Source organism: Sorex araneus, chromosome 6 (genome assembly GCF_027595985.1).
Source record: "Sorex araneus isolate mSorAra2 chromosome 6, mSorAra2.pri, whole genome shotgun sequence".
NCBI classification, from domain to species: Eukaryota; Metazoa; Chordata; class Mammalia; order Eulipotyphla; family Soricidae; genus Sorex; species Sorex araneus.
The window spans coordinates 43433525-43451182 of record NC_073307.1 but is presented as its reverse complement, the minus strand read 5'-3'; the positions used below and the strand labels follow the sequence as shown (position 1 = coordinate 43451182).

The following is a 17658-nucleotide window of genomic DNA, read 5'->3' as shown; positions in this document are numbered from 1 at the left end:
AAATTGGTGTGTTGCTAAATACTGAAGATGGCACCACTACCAAGAGGATCTAAAAAGGTTTATTTCTCTCAAGTTTTTTGAGTAATAGTATACACAACAAAAGGCTTTGATTTTTATAGAGGGTGAGGTTGGGATAAAGTCTTGCATGGTTTAAATGTTACATATTACAGAGGAAGGAACATCTATACTTTCAAAAAAAAATTTTGTGGTGAGGAGGGGTTAGGGTCACACCCAGTGATGCAGGAGGCTGCTGCTTCAGTCTCTGTGCTTAAAAATTGCTCCCAGTTGTGCTTAGGACAAGATGGTGCTGGGTATCGAACTGAGGTTGGCCACCCACTTTTTTTTTTACAACTTATGTTTTGATTGTAACATAAAAGATATAAATAACTTCATATTTTTTTGGATTTCTTTTTTATAGTTACAAGCTTTCATGTTTGCGTTACAATCACACAATGATCAAACACCCATCCCTCCACTAGTGCACATTCCCCCCCACCAATATCCCTGGTATACCCCCCCTTTCCCACCCTCCCCCTGCCTCCATGGCAGACAATATTCCCCATATTCTCTCTCTACTTTTGGGCATTATAACTTCATTTTTTAAAAAGTTACACTTCCTGTTCATTGTAGATTTGCTGGAAGGATCAGCTTATTTGCCAGTTACCTTTCATTTGCTGAAACCCCCGTGGCTCTGGGCAGCCCTGGCATGCTCCATCTATAGCACAGTGTCAAAACCCAGGGTAAACGTCAGCAATATGCAGATTCTGTAAAGAGAATATATGACTTTGACCCATTTAGTGCTCAATCTGCCATTCTCTGAACTACCCACCAGACTTCTGCTTTCCCAAGTAATTAACTGTCCTAACTAATCTTCCTGCCCTTGAGGCTGGGAGAATTAAGAAATAAGTAGTGTGTTTTTTACCAAATCTAGTTCCTCTTGAATTTGATAATGTATCTTTAAAGCCACAAAGTGAGAGACTCCCTTTCCTCTCAACAGCCATTAAGAATATCTTGGTAACTTCAGCTAGAGCAGTAGTACTACGGGTAGAGAGTTTACCTTGCCTGTGGTCAACCCAGGTTTAATCCCTGGCACCACACCACCAGGAGTGATCCCCGAGTGCACAGTCAGGAGTAAACCCTGACATTGCTAAGTGTGACTCAACCCCATCCCTGCCAACCACCACCACCACCACCAAAAATTATTCAATTTCAATTTCCTCTGTCGTGATAATTTGGAATTCTGTTTTTCCAAATCTTCTTGGTTCAGTTTTGGGAGGTTATAGAAATCCAGGAATTTATCCATTTCTTCTGCATTCACTTGTTTCGTGGCATAAAGATTCTCGAAGTGGGCCAAAATGATAGTACAGCAGGTAGGGAATTTCTTTGCATGCAGTGACCCCGGGTTCAGTCTCCAGCATTCCATTTGTTCCCCTGAGTACCACGAGGAAAAATTCCTGAATGCAGAGCCAGGAGTAACCCCTGAGTGACCCCAGAAGCCCCTGCCTGATTAAAAAAAAAAAAGATTCTCAAAGTAATCTCTCATGATTCTTTGAATTTCTGTGGTGCTGTTGTGATGTCCTGTGTTTTATTCAGTTTATTAGGGATCTCTCTTCTTTCATAAGTGAGTCTTACTATTGGTTTATTGATCTTGTTATTTTTTTCAAAGAACCAACTCTTGGTTTTATTGATGTTTTGGATTATATTTTGGGATTCCAGCTCATTAATTTCTTTTTTAAATTAATTTTTATTAAAAATACCATGTTTACAAAGTTGTTCATTACATAGTTGTTTCAAACATTTTAGTGTTCTAGTACCACCAGTGTGACCTTCCCCCCACCAATATTCCTAGTTTCTCTCCCAATATAAACCTGCCCCCTAAGGCACATGATAAATTTACTTTATATTGCTTATTCCAACAAAATTCTAAGAAATGGCAAATAGAATAATCAGAAAATAAATCAGTAAGCCAGCTCTTTAATTTCTGCTGTTTCATTATTTATTTCCTCCTTCCTGGTTTGGGCTCCTTTTGTTGCTCATTTTCCAAGATTTTAAGCTGTGAAGTCATTTATGTGAGGCCTTTCTTTCTTCCTGATGTATGCTTCAAAACTATAAATTTTTCCCTTAACACTGCTTTTGTTGGGTTCCACAATTTTTGATTGCTGGTATTCTCATTCTCGTTTCTTTCCAGGAATCTTTTGATTTTTTTCCCTCTAACCCACTGGTTGTTTAGTAGTGAGCTGTTTAATTTCCAGGTGTTTGATTTGATTCTCTATATCTGTGTGTGATTAACTTCTATTTTTAGTGCATCATGGTTTGAAAAAATAGTTGATACAATTTCTGTCCTCTTAATTTTATGGACGTATGTTTTGTGGCCCAGCATGTGGCCTGTTTTGGAGAATGCCCCGTGTGCACTGGAAAAGAATGTGTATTTGGCTCTAAATCTTAATTTTAAGATTTGGCTCTCAATCTTAACTTTAATGACACATCTTTAATATGGATACATACATGAAAACATATATTGTTCTGTGATACCTAAATTTGGCCTTAAATTGTTAATTTTTGATCTAGTAACTTAAATTGTTAATTTTTGATCTAGTAAGTGCCATATAAAAACCCATCTGGATTATAATATTTTTGACTCAATGTAAACAATATTTTTAGTCTTTGTAGTATGTATTTGATGATAAAGAAATTTGATATTAAATTTATAAAGGACTTTGAGTTTTTGAAAAAGCATTCTTAATACCGACAATAAAAAGAACATTTTAATTCTTTAAAGTTTAGAGTTTATGTTAATGCCATATACCGTATTAAATATCATGCATATTAAAGCATTTGAAATATTAGCTAAAATAAGGGTATAAAAGACCATTTATAGACCATTTTTAAACATTGATAGATAATAATAGTAGCAAATGTTTGTAGATTATGTATTTATACTTCCAGGAATTACCATGTTTAATTCTTTCAATGACTAGAACAAACAGATGGCATACTATTAAAATAGATAGATACACACATATACATATATATGTGTATATATATACACACACATACATGTATAATACCTTTCAATAAACAATGCACTATTATCTTTTTTATAGCTTACTAAAGTAAGAATTAAAGACATTCTGTATGGGGCCAGAGCAATAATAGTACAGTGACTAGGTTTTTACTGAGCACACAGCCAACCCAGGTTCTATCCCCAGCATATTGTAGGTTCCCCATATGGTTTCCTGAGCCTGCCATGAGTAATTATTGAGTGCAGAGTTAGGAGTAATCTCTGAGCACCACTAGATGTGCACCTTCCGGCCCCCAAAGACATTCTGTAACTATTTACAGGAATGCTGTGTTTTGAGGGAGGGAGTACACACCCAGTGGTGCTCAGGAATCACTCCAGGCTGTGCTTAGGGGACCATATACAAGGCCAGGGTTCAAACCTGGGTTGTCTGTGTGCGAGTGCCTAAACTCACTGGCCACAGAAATAGAGCCTTTATGAACCATACTACAAATTGGGTATTGCAAGTCATACTTACAAAATAGACACAATCGTACTTGAAATAAATCACAATCAATCAATCACAATATCCCATTAATCACCGATTTCTCGGGCGGGCTCAGTCTCTCTCGACTTGGCCCTCCTAACGATGTTGCACTGAGGGCTCTTCAGGGTCAGAGGAATGAGATCCAGCTTGTTACTGGATTTTGCATATGAATACACCATGGGAAGCTTGCAAGGCTGTCCCATGTGGGCCGGAAACTCTCAGAAGATTGCCAGTTTCTCCCAGAGGGAGAAGAAGTAGGCTACAAGATACTGCGCCCGAGTGCTTCTGAGAGCTTGCTTTTAAGTCTCTCTCTGGATGTTGGCCGTTGATGGGATTACACACACCTGGGTTCCTCTGCCGGTACCTTCATGCATGAGGCCTGTCCGAACGTGTAGAGAGGGGCCTCGAGCATGGCTGTAGCTAGGTTCCAGTGGTCTTCGGCTGCCGGGAGGTCTGCTTGGGGTGGGGAGGGAAGCTGGAGCCCATCACCTCCGAGGGGCCCCGGGGAAGACAGCCAGGTGTGCGGGCAAGAGACTCTCTTGTACTTGAAATAAAAACTATTAAAATTATTAAATACTTCAGTGGTAAGTTTTCTTTTTTGGTATGTATTATTTTTTTCTCTTAGGTTCACAATATCCTTGCAGAAATGGTGATGGGGGGAATGGTCTTGGAGACCAATATGAATGAAATTGTCACACAAATTGATGCACAAAACAAACTGGAGAAATCTGAGGTAAGAAAGGAAAGAGCTTTAATATATGAAGATAGTAAGTATGACCATAATTTTATCATAATTTTTAGCCTTCAATCTTTGTCCTTTATTCTTTTAGGTACAGCTGGTATGCTTATTTAGATTTTTTTTTTAATAGGGATGTACATTAGTATGCTAAATGATTTGTGATGACTCTCCAGGGTCAAGTTTTTTGTATTCTTTAGCTAAATGCCTTTGGTAGTAAACATCATTTCAAAAATAAAATAAAATAATTAATTCTTTATGAAACCTCAGTAATAAAGAATCTAAAAATTATTTTCAAGATGTGCATATCCATTTATTTATGGGAAAGGAAAGATGAAAAAATGGAATTCTCAATGAGGAAGTAATATAAGTTCTGATATGGCTGCTGAGCAAGGCTAAGTACACATTTTTAAAGGAATTCAGTGCTTAATTTTAAAAATCTGGGTCCTTCTCAATAGTCACTGATAACTTGTCACATATTTTATACAGTGATATGAGTACTAAAAGAGAAATTTTTGATTAGTAATACAGAGCTAAAATGCTAGTAAGATAAGATGAATAAGGACGAACCAATAATTCTATGCTGTATAAAATCCTACTTTAGAATTTGTGAATCTTTGCTCAGATACCTATCCTTTTATAGCAGTAACAGATGCTATAGCTCAGCTATTCAAGATCACATTATTCTTGGTTGTTGCTCTCTACTGTGCCAGAGTTTAGAAAGGTCAGTCATCTTGACGGCTCATTCAACTTTGAGGATACTTTTATTATTTGAGGATACTTTCATTATTTGCCGTCATAATGCAGATTAAAAACATTTCATTTGTAATTATTAATACAAATTCAGGAATTTTGTTCATTTAAAGTTAAAAGAACTACAGAAGCAGCAAGATGCTAAAATACACTAGCATTAGTTTGTAGCAGGTGAGTTCTGAACAACTGAACAAATCTTGTTTGCACTGTGAAAGATTGGGATCCCAATAGTTTTCCAAATGAGAGCTGTTGCATAGTGGAGAGAGTTTAAAATAATGACTCTTAAGTAACTACATGTTTTATGTAATCTCTAGCCAGATTTTAAAGTACTAGTTTTTGAAAGGAGAAAACATAAAGTAGAATGATAAGAGAAAATTTAGTTTTTAGGACAGGAAAGTGGTTCAGTATTATTTAGTATAGTTGGCTTACAATTTATTATTTTGCTATTGCTGTAGTACTAAATTATAAGTACTATAAATTGTTTATCCTAAAATTAAAACTTGAAATCTCTTAAACTTTGCTTTTAAAACCCTTATGTGTATAATGTTTAAATCCCAAGAGCCAGTGATAATTTCATTAATAATCTAAAAATGAATTAATATGTGGTAATTGGTGAATTTTGTATAATCTGTAAAAAATATATTGACCTCTTATCTGACATATTTATATTTCCAGATGTTTATTTCTTATTCTTTGGTGATGGCTTCTTTTGAAAAATCTTTTTCTCCCTACTCTACAGTATATGATACTAACTAAAGTCTTTTTTTTTGGGGGGGGGGGGTGAGGGACCCATAGTAGTTCTGTATTAGATAGTTCCTTTTTTACTTTAATCCATAAAAAGCAGAAATATAGAATTTATATTTTTATAAAAATAATTATAAGGTAGTTTTCAAAAAATCCTTTTGCAAAATCAGTGATGCTCAAAGTGGATTTCAATACCAGTATATACTTCCATTTCTCATCCACTGATCATCTTTTAACCTGAATAATCATTTGTTGCCTATTACAAATTTGTTTTTCTTTTTCTCCTTTCATGAAGGTATGATTAAGTCTATTTGGAGATAAACCACAATATTACATGTTTATCAAGTGCTTTTCTACATATGGTATCTACTATATTTTAACTTTCAAGATTTTGATCAAATTGAGGCCTTTTAAAGAAATCTTGTTAAACATTTGCTTTGTATAATTTTTTAGTATAATTCTTTGTATAATTTGTAGTAATTTTTATATACTTTACAGTTTGTAAGCCTGCCAGTTTTATATCAGACTCACTGAATACCAAACATTTTCATATGGAGTCCATTTCCATGTTAAGCTGGTTAACTCTACTAAATGCAAAACTGCAGAATAATCCAGATTTATTTGAGAGCAAATATACAGGCTGCTATAATCTGAATATTGTTAAATTTCAATTAAATTTTATTTTATAAACAAAAACTAAACAAGAAAGACAATTAAAATCCAGAATGTCATGGTTGATGAAAAGATCTAGCTGTTTGTTATAATTTAAAATGCACAAAAGTTATCTTTAGAATAACATTTATCTTTTAAAAGTAAGCCATGGTATAATTAATATACAGCTCTAACAGTACAACATGAACCTGCTTAGGTACCTTTTTCCTTTTTGGTCAGTAATAGAAGATTTATTACTAAGGTTTAAAAGGTCGTATTTCTTTCACCGAAGAAAGTAAGCCAGTTTTATTCCCACTACCTAGAAAGGTAGAAGCAAAATGTCTCATTTTTAAAGTGATTAGAAACAAAGATAAAATCCTGAAGGTATTTTCATCTGTTCTGCTTTGATAGAAAAAATGGTTTGCGACAAAATTGGGATCTTGGGAAAGGATGGTTCCAGCTGAGAGATTGTGGGATTTGGGGAAAATGTAAGAAGCACCTTGGAGTCTGCCTAGGAATGAAAAACTTCTTTGGGGGGTGGAGGTAAAGGGGTGGGGCTGGGGAGACTCCTTAGGTTTTATGCGTTTCATGTTATTTTTAAGATGGATCTGAATTTAGTCACTACTTTTAAAAAGCCAGTCTTCTTTTTTCTGAACATCCTGATCTTTCTAGCTCTTTCCATTCTTCTCTCTTACAGACCTTTATCTTTCAATCTCCCAGACAGGACAGGTAGACAAGGTATTGCTGACTTTGAGAAAAATGTACTTTTACAAAGGGAAAGCAAAATGATGTCAAAGGCAATTAATTATTTAGGCCAGACTCAAAAATTATTTGTGTTAATGAACCCATATAGTCCCTGTAGCCTATTTTTCATTCTAGTTTCTCCTGTAGTTTCATCTTTTATTGGACTTAGTGTATTTTAGTAGTATATCATTGATGTCATGTTTGTTCTGTTTTGTCTGCCTGCATTGTAAAAGGAAATTTTAAATTTTTGTTTTTTCCCAAACATTGTCATTTAACTGGCAAATTACATTTGTAGAAATGACAATTTAATTTGTATATAGAAATTTGTAGAGTTTATTTTGAGCAACATATGGCAGAACCAATCTTAATTTAACTCTCACAGATACTTTTTTCATTTTAAAATTAGGATGGTGACATAAAATTACCTGTTGGATTTTAGAAATTGGGATTTTAGAAACCCAAAGCAGAGCCTTTTGCATATATAGCAGGAAACAGTGAAGGTATAGCATAGTGACTTTAAATAGTACTGTTTTCCTTACAGTAGTTTTTAGCACAAAGTCTTAACAGAATTTCTTATACAGTTTTGACTTACTAGTATGTATTAAAAATGGCTAACAAAAAGACAAAACATCTTTTAAACCATGAATTAATTGCTCTAAAAAATGGAATTAAAGGGCCCGACAGATACTACTCTGGGTAAAATGCTTGCGTTGCATGCAGCTAACCTGGGTTCAATTCTTGGCACCCAGTAGGGTCCCCTAAATCTGCCAGAAGTGATTCAAACTGGGCAGGGCCTCAAAACAAAAACAAAACAAAAGGAATTAAATATATTGACCAAAAGATGTATCAGCCTTCTGACACCTAAACATGTTGTAATAAAATGCATTAAGATATTGTAAGCCCTGAACAGTTTTGCAAAGCATTTTGGTAAGTATTGGAATGTTTTAAAATAGACTGCTGCTTTACAAAGCGGGGTTTTTAGTATTTCCTTTGAACTTTTTTTACACCATAAATTAACAGTAATTACTTAATTTTTTATTTAGACGGCACTGAACCACTTCTTTATAAAATCATTTCAGGATTTGACAAAATGAATCATATTTTTTAGGCTTCCCTAAAATTTTCAAATGAAAATACTTTGTTGATTCCCATGAAGGAAAAGTAAAATCTGTATATAAACAAGATAGATTACACATTTACAAATGAGGGGGAAAAATGCCACTGAGAATTTGGAATTGAATTTAGCCACTATCTTTATGTTTTGCGTGTGTTTGAGAAGTATCAGCATGCAGGTAGTGGCTTTATAATATTTTATCCCAAGATCTTGGACTATATCATAAAGCTCTGGGTACCCCTTTGGTCCATGGACTTACATACCTTTACTCCTGGAATAGAAAATACACTAAGATATTATTCATCCCACTTAGCCAGTCTCTACTGTATCATACTAGACTGCTATTTTTTAGCAAAAAACCATCAACAGTTTGGGTCTCTTAACTAGTTCTATTAGTGGAACTATTAATTAGCTTTTTTGGAAATTGAAAAATCAAGAATCTATTTTTCAAAGAGTAGAGTAGAAAATTAAAAAAAAATCACCCATAAGATAAAGATGTTAAAAGTTAGGTTGTAAGTTGGTTCTGCCCCTTTACCTTGATATGCACATTATTATTCCTTTCTGCAGAGTTATAATAGGATCCCCTAAAGTTGTTTGTAATGATGAAAACTAATCATGTTCATTTGGATAATGCCGTTACTTGGCTCTGCTTATTTCACACAGGTAGCCCTGTGTTACTCAAAATTAAAATTATAACTGAATGCTGCACAAAAATGATTAGTAATTTGGTAGATGTTAAAATTTTAAACATTATAACTTTGATTTAAAAATTTAATGAAATACCAAGTTGTCATTGCAGTTCATATTTTTTCATTTTATTTGCAGTATTAATGTACTGCCTTTTAAAACAAAGAATAAGCCTGAGATAGGTACCCATATTCATTTACTCTATTTCAGTCAGAAATTAAAGTGACATTTTCTATTTTGCTCAAAACATGCTTTCAAAATCTGCCATTATTTTGTTAACAGTTTTGAGTCTGAAACCATTTAATGCTGTGTTTATTAATGTTGATGTTCTTTCACTTTGCTGTCAGGTCAAAATTATGAATGTGCATATAGCAACTTCCAGCAGGAAGAGTGGGTAAAGGCTTTAGTAAACGTATAAATTATTCCAACTACCATCTTATTATGCTGTAATTGAAGCTTGAAAAAATGCTTTAAGATGGTAAGGTGGTATTTTATGTCTTAGATGAGATATTTAGATTCTTTCCTTTTCCTTTTAAAAAAGTTAATTGCATGAGGAAAAGGGAATCTTCAGATTCTTTGAAATACATTTTAATAATGCTGCTTTTTTAGTTTTGCTTGCACATATTTTGTTTATTTTTGGGTCTGGCAATTTAAAAACAAAATCAAAAACAAATCATATCCATCCATTACTATCTTCGTGATTCAAGTGCTTGAAATTTCTGAGAGTATGTCTGTATAAGTCTTTTATCTGTTTGGCCTCATTTTGGTATACTGCAGACTTCATTTTGTTTTCTTTCTCTTAATTCTGTTAATTTATTTAATCTCATGGGAGAGAAAACATGACCATTTTTTTATATATTGTACTTCATTCTTTCATCTAATACATATTCTTAGCTGCTTTGGATTCATATATTTGTTTTTGTTAGTGGAGTTGCCGCAGTTTTCCTGCTATAGTGGTGCTCGGGTATAATAACATAGATGGAAACAAGTTATTTCTCTAGTAGGGTTTCATTCTTTTTTTTTTTCTTCTGCTCTGTGTCAACTGTGTAATATTATATCTTTATTATGTTGTACGTCAGAAATATCTTTTATGTTTTAATTTGTCCAAACTACTAAGAAGTCAGGTAAAACTTAATTTGTGTTTATTTTAGTTCTTAAGATTATGTTAGTAAAAGTTTACCTTGTTGTTTTGAGTATCTTTAACTGAAAAGGAATCTTAACCAAGATGAAAATTACTTTATATTTCTCTCTTGACATTGATTTCCTAATGGCAAATTGCTTCCCTATCATTTTATTCCTTAAAAAATGTTTCAGACTTCAGTTTGTCTGAAAATAGTTTGTTTTATAGCAATTCTAGAGTTGGCTACCTGAGAATCATGAAGTTTTTTTTTTAATACCCTGATTTTTATATGAATATTGGCAGCTCATTTAAATATCAGATTACTGATCAACGGTCTTCATATTTTTTTCACATTTTATATTCTTCAGAATATGATTTTTAATAATTTTACCTACTTGAAACTTACTGGAAGAACAAATTACAGGTTTTACTTTTCCTACCATTTCAGTTCATGACATACTACACAAAAGTATTGAACATGCTTGAGAAATAATTTGATTCTCTTAATTCATTTGCGTGTTCTAAACATCCCTTGCATGTCTATGGCTTGCTGCTTATGTTTAGATTTGTAGTTTGTGGTACTTAGAAACTTTTTTTTGGTTTTACATAAGAACTTGGCACATTTATGCTACTTAAATCAATTGCTATATTGACTGTGTATTCTTGTTAGCAGCAAATAGTTGACGCCATCTTTGATCATAAAGAAACAACTTAATCTAATGAAAACAACAAGATGTATTTTTATTTTAATTTTCTTTGCTTCAGTTCAGTATAACCATTTATGGTATAGAATATTATGAGGAAATATTATGCTTTTTGATATTTAATACTGAAAACTTTTTACTATATGCTTTTTACTAAATGCAAATGTAGCATCTAGTAGTTCTCTTTGAAAATTCTCTTTTGCGCTCACACACAGTCTTTTGTGTTGTTTTCTTAAATTCTTTAATAATTCATGAGCTATTATTTGTACCATTATATAAATTTCAAAGTTAAATAGTGTCAAATCCTTTTTTAATTTGAAAAATTGCAAAGTCCAGCTACCAGGAAAATGAAGCCAGTTCAAGGAAAATCTGTAATGTAAAATAAAATCTGTTCCCTTGCCAGACATCATACTTCCTGATGTATACCACTGAACTGGTAAAAGGAAGGTGGTAGAAGATGGTGAAACTCTTTGAACTGGGTTCTTTGATTCTTAAACTTAAGTTTCTTTATTTTGGTAGCTAAACATTGAACTTGACATGATCAATTTAAAAAACCTTTTGAATAAGAATCATGTAACCATAATAATACTCATTTTTTTATCCAACATCTTTTGTGCAGTGGGAGGGAAGTAGGGTATAGTAAAACATGCATTGCTTCAGGTAGGTATAAATATGGAAAAAAGCAAACTTTTAGTTATACACCAAAATACCCAATTTCCACTAAGTTGTAAAAAGTAAATTATCCTGCCCATTCATTCTTTAATTGGGTATGGAATTTTTCATCCATATCAGCTTTTTTCATTGCCTGTGTGGACCATATTAATTATTAATACTGTTTTATTGATTTTTCTATTATTTCCAGTTATAAATTGACAATCCATGATTTTAATTTTATTGCTTAACAATATTTGTATCCTTATTCAGCAAAATGGTTTATTGGTTTATTGGCCAACTTTGTATCTGTCAAGATTTTTTTCAGGTAGCAAACAGCTTTATTTTATTTTTGAATTAACAAAACAGACTTATGTGAGGTGAAAAAAGCCCTAAAGTTACAAAATGAAATTTACAACTGCCTTTTCTAATTACACAAATATTGTTTCATGTAAGCAGAATGAAAGACTTGGGTTTTTTTGTTGTTGTTATTCAGTTGCCTATTTTTTTTGATACCAGGTGATGTATACCACTGAAACTCATATTATTAATGTAGCCTGAGTAAAAATTGAAGACTGGAGAGATAGATAGTAAAGTGGGTAGTACGCTTGCCTTGCACATGCTGAATGGGTTTGATCCTTGGTATCCCCTATGCTCTCCTGATGCATAGCCAGGTATAATCCCTGAGTATCTCCAGGTGTGCCCCCCCAAAGTAAAACCCCCAAATTGATAAAATATAACTTTATATAAACTAAACCCAAAAATATGGAAACTGTAGATACAGCTATTTGATAAAAATTATATTATGCATTTTAATTGCAAAGCATATTTTTTCAAAATTATTTCACAAATTATAAATTTTTCTAAGACAAAAGTCAAATATTGTGTATGAATATTACTTATAAAATTTCATAATTTTATTTACATATACTATCTGCTGCATATTATCTGCTAGTTTTTTTTAATCTTATTGATTCACTGTGAGATACAGTTACAAGCTTTCATGTCTGAGTTACAATCACACAATGATCAAACACCCTTCCCTCCACCAGTGCACATTCCTTACTACCAACATCACCAGTATATCCCCACCTTTCCCACCTCCCCCTGCTTCCATGGCAGACAATATTCCCCATACTCTTTCTCTATTTTTGGGCATTATGGTTTGTCATGCAGATACTGAGAGATTATCATGTTTGGTCCTTTATCTATTTTCAGTACACATCTCCAGTCCTGACCAATTCCTCTAACCATCATTTTCTTAGTTATCTGCTAGTTTTAAATTTTGTATATTGGTGTTTCTTTTGTTTGGGGCCACACCTGGCAGTGCTCAGGGGCTGCTACTGGCTCTGCACTCAGATACCATGCCTGACAAGTCTCAGGAGACCATATGTGGGTGCCGGGTATTGAATTCAGGTTGGTTATGTGCAAGGCAAGTGCCCTACCCACTCTACTATCTTCAGCCCCTTAATTTTGTATACTATAAACCAGACACGTTTTTGGGTCCTTATATGAAAAAATATTTTCTATTTAAGGTTTTATTTTAAAATGGAACATGATTTTAAAAACTTTTCTGCTAGAAAAATTTTTAAGACAGCTTCCAACCTAATAAAAATTTTTCCATTATTTTAAAATATTTAATTTCTTAACCATCGAGAAAGCAAACAAGCATAACTGATTTATTACTTTCAGTTTTTATTTCATAGCACACATTGATATTAATGTTTTGTTCTGTTACTGAAAGCAGAGATCCACCCCAAAGCCTTATGCATGCACTCTGTGAATGGTCTATGTCCCTGCCCTAAAAATGAATGTCATTTTAGAAGCAAAACACCCCCCCAAAATCTATTGTGATTGTTATGTTATGGAATCTAATTTTTTTTGGTTCTATAATAAGTTAGTTGAGTCAGATATAGGAGAAGATAAATCATTTGTCATTTGAATATTGCTTGTAATAGCTCAGGCAGTATAGCTTAATTTGTATTGAAATCTTTACATTGTTATCATTGCATGTATTCACTGTATTTTTTTTAATGTGTCAACTGTTTTCTCTATAGATCAAAGTAACCATCCCATACCAATTCAAACTACCATCTGGTCTCTAAGCTTGTTATTTGAAAATCTTTTATCTATGACCTCCATTTTAAGAGTTTTTGATGATCTACACCTGAGTTGTACATTTTCTTTTTCTTTATTTGCTTCTGTATACAGGCTGGCTTAGCAGGAGCTCCAGCCCGTGCTGTATCAGCTGTAAAGAATATGAATCTTCCTGAGATCCCAAGAAATATTAACATTGGTGACATCAGTATTAAAGTGCCAAACCTGCCCTCTTTTAAATAAAAAATTAAAAAGGCCACTCCCAGGTAAAATCCAGGGGGGACAAGTCATCTAAGTTTACCATGCAGTTGTTTACCAAAAATAGAGGAGAGGAGAGTCTTAACTTTTGCTCTTGGATTTAAGTCAAGGTACTGTATAGAAGTTGTTTAAATCAGTATGGAAGTTCAATGTTGCTTTTCTTGCTCAGTGATTTTAAAGAAATTGAGTAGTTTTGGTGTGATTTTTCTTTTCTTTCTAAACTTCATTCCTGTGCCCACCTAAGGCATGCCTCTATGTATTGGCTACCACAGTATTTCAAAAAGTGTTTGAGACATTTCTTTAAATTATGTACAACCCAAAATGTTTGGTGTTTTGTATGGATCACAAGTGCAGCATTCCTTATTTCTTTCTGTTACTTGTCACAATTGTTAAAGAACCAAGTATGTATTGCATGAAAACATGACCTTTTTCTCTTAGTTGAAATAAACTCCAAGGTAACTGGACTTCAAAAGCACCTTTCTGTTTGCCTGATACATACTTTAGCAATAATTTTTTTTTTATGATCCTCTGATTCAACAAAGTAAATAAAAGTATATTTTATAACTGTTAATCATCTGTTAATGTTGATTTATTTAATTTGTACTTTCATTCTTAATATTCAGGATTTGCTAAAAGTTATTTTGCAAACGAGAAAAATCACATTCACACAACTCTTACTACTGAGTATTGTTATAATTGTTTTATTACTACTTTTGTTACTCTCTTAATGTGTCTTATTTATCATTAAAATCTATCATAGGTATGTAATGAAAATTTAAGAAACTATATGTAATGTTCATTATTGATCCATGGTGTCATTAGAAACACTGGAGATCTTAAAACATAACTTTTACATATAAAGGGGCTCTACGCTAAGCTTTGTGTACAGTTGTGTGTGTGTGTTTGTGTGTGTGTGTGTGTGTATAGAGGGGAAGACAGAAAGAAATTAAGAGATCAGATTTGTTTTAAAAATTGGCTCATATGATTATGGGTACCTAAAGTTCACAAGACATTCAGGGGGAGTCAGCTGACATTTTAGGAGATCCAAAGTTGAAGGTCTGATCTAAGACTGAAGGCTTGAAAACCAAGCATAATCACTGGTGTAGTTCCAATTTGAAGGTATCTAACTTAAGACTGAAGGTAAGCCAGTTTCACTTCAAGTCTAAAAGCAGGAAAGAGTTCATATCTGCTTTCAAATTCAATTAAGCAGCAGAAATTCTCTTACATGGACAAAAGTCAGCCTTTATATTCTATTCCGACCTTCACTTGATTGAGTGAAGCCTATCCACACTAGGAAGTGAAATTTGCTTTACTCAGTTTACTGATTTAAATGTTAATCTCATCCAAAAATACTGTCACAGAAATACCAAGCATGTTTGATCAGATCTGAGCATTTCATAACCCATCCTGTGCTAATAATTATCTAAGAAAGAGAGTAAGAGGAAGAAAAGGGTATGAAGAGAGATGGTTTGTTTTTTGTTTGTATGTTTGTTTTTGGATCACACCTGGCAGTGCTCAGACGCTACTCCCAGCAATGCGCAAGGGGACCATGCAGTGCCAGTGGTTAAATCAAGGACTCTGGCATGTAAAGCAAGTGCTCCAGTCCATTGAACTACCTCCCCAGCCACAAGGTGTTATTTTTCACCTTTCAGTTTTTTATTCTTTGAAACTTTTTCTCTAGGACCCCCGTGCAGTACTCAGGGTGTCTGGGTGGTACTTCCTTGCAATACTTGGCCAACCAGGGTGGCTAGGTTCAGTGCTCGGACGTGGGAATGCAGCACTGCTTGGGTCCAGCAATGTTTGAGGACCACTAAGGCCACACCTGGCAGTGCTTTGGGGTCAGTGCTTTTGTGGGATTGAACTCAGGTCCTTGTGCTTACAAGGAATTTGCTCCTGACTCCTGACCTATCTCTTCCATCCCAGGTTTGTTTGTTTTTTTCATTAATAGTGAGAAGGAGAATTCAGGGAAAGGGATTGGGAATAGATGGTAATCTTCTTGAAATATGCTTTGTTGGTAATCAAAAGCGAGTTTGAAAAATAATCCCTAAAAATGGGAAGCAAAACAACTAAATTGACCTCTACAAAGAATGGGTAGCATGATCACCCAGAAGGGAACTATTTCATAGTACTTTTAAAAAACTTGACTGTATATAACTATAAACAAAAGGATTCGCCTTCCTTCTTCACAACTAAATTTTCCATCCTTCATACTGGTAATATTAAGTTCTTTGCGTGGATTGTATATAGTTAGAGAAGTTAGTTTTATGGAACTGTAAGTTTAGTGTTACTTTTACAGACTGAAATATAGATGCTATTCATTTGTGGGATATAAAAATATATATACATAGGATTGATAGCACAGCGGGTAGGGTGTTTGCCTTGCATGCAGCCAACCCTGGTTCGATTCCTCTGTCCCTCTCGGAGAGCCCGGCAAGCTACTGAGAATATCCAGCCCGCATGACAGAGGCTGGCAAGCTACCCATGGTGTATTCGATATGCCAGAAACAGTAACAGCAAGTCTCACAATGGAGACATTACTGGTGCCTCCTCGAGCAAATTGATGAACAATGGGACTACAGTGCTACAGTGCAGATTGTGAGGAAGACAAAGGAGGAAGTACTTTGGTGCCTCTAGTGGTTGCTCTGAAATGTATCTTTTTGAACTGAGGCAGATCCCTCCCCTGTTGGTAATGTTAGAGTCTGAGAGGACTTGGCTGAATTGCTCTCAGGGAATTATCACCAAGTGTAGACAGTTGCTTCTTCTGAAGTCTTGGCACCTCTCCAAGGATATTCTATATCCTACTTGTAAAAGCCCAGCCTGCTTACCTTAGGTAGAACAGCTTGAAAGGCCATCTAACTCCATTTCCACCCATGGGAGTAGCTGCGTGTTTTCTTTTATCTTCATTAAACATTAACTCCTCTCTCAGCCTTTTCCTACTTTATTTGGACCTTCACAGTCTATACCAAAGACATCCCATATTGGTAAAAACAATCAATGTATTAGAGACATGCCAAAGACAGTATTCATCAGCTAAAGATTGCATGAGAAGCCAGGTGCCTGCCCTCTTGATAGACTATAAAGTGATCTCTTGTAGTTGAATGACAGACTGAAAAAGCTAAGGATCAGACCCAGGAGCTGGTAGGGGAGTTGATACCAGTTTCATCTTGTCTGCTAAGCCAAGATCAGGGACTTGATTGAAAAGGATTTGATTGGAAAGGAACCTGAAACTTGGGTTGATGATGACTATGGTCATGCTCATAAAAGTCTTGACTATGAACCTACATAAGTAGCCTGTTTCCTTCTTCCTTCCATCCCCTTGCTTGAAGAGAATGAGGACATTTTTGCACATATACCTATCTGAGGATTTGCTTCACTCATTCTGATCACCAAATCATAACTAGGGTCAGAACACAGCCTAATTGAGCCAGAGCAGTGCTGGGCCTGCTGAAGTTACATCATATTCTTGCCAGAATAAACGTTCAGAGCTGAGAGAATAATCATAGGAACTGGGTTACTGAGGGCTCTTGGTCGAAGAGGAAGGAACACAGATTGAGTGAAGGAGAGTGAAGGAAAGCTTTCTCATACATAAGTGGTTTTACATTTCTCATATGAGAACTTTTTAAAAAGTATTTCTCATTTCTACAATGAGAAAAGATTTCACATTGACAGATATATGACAGATGTGAGGCAACAGTGTTAGCCAGAGCTTGAGTAGTTCTTGGAAATTTGGAAAAAATCCAGGGTTCTTTGTTTGGTCCATCTAAATGAAGTATGACAGGAGGTGGACAGGAAGAATACAAAATTTCACAGAGGTTTGCATACTAGGGTAAATGTACTGTGTAAGGCAAAATGAA

The 17658-nt window shown here is 34.5% G+C and overlaps 1 protein-coding gene across 3 annotated transcripts in view; it reads left to right on the top strand.

Moving 5' to 3' along the window:
* The window catches only part of AP3S1 (adaptor related protein complex 3 subunit sigma 1), a 53005-nt gene extending 38630 nt beyond the window's left edge, over window positions 1-14375 (top strand). Inside the window, exons 5-7 of one of the 3 annotated variants that reach the window (XM_055141804.1) lie at window positions 4171-4278; window positions 9322-9452; window positions 13661-13799. In XM_055141804.1, the coding sequence (XP_054997779.1) occupies window positions 4171-4278; window positions 9322-9372 (159 nt within the window). In that variant the 3' untranslated portion in view covers window positions 9373-9452; window positions 13661-13799. Of the gene's footprint in view, window positions 1-4170; window positions 4279-7126; window positions 7168-9321; window positions 9453-13660 lie in introns of all 3 variants that reach the window. The other 2 variants (XM_055141805.1, XM_055141803.1) reach the window with 2 other exon arrangements.
* Window positions 14376-17658: the final 3283 nt, after the last annotated feature.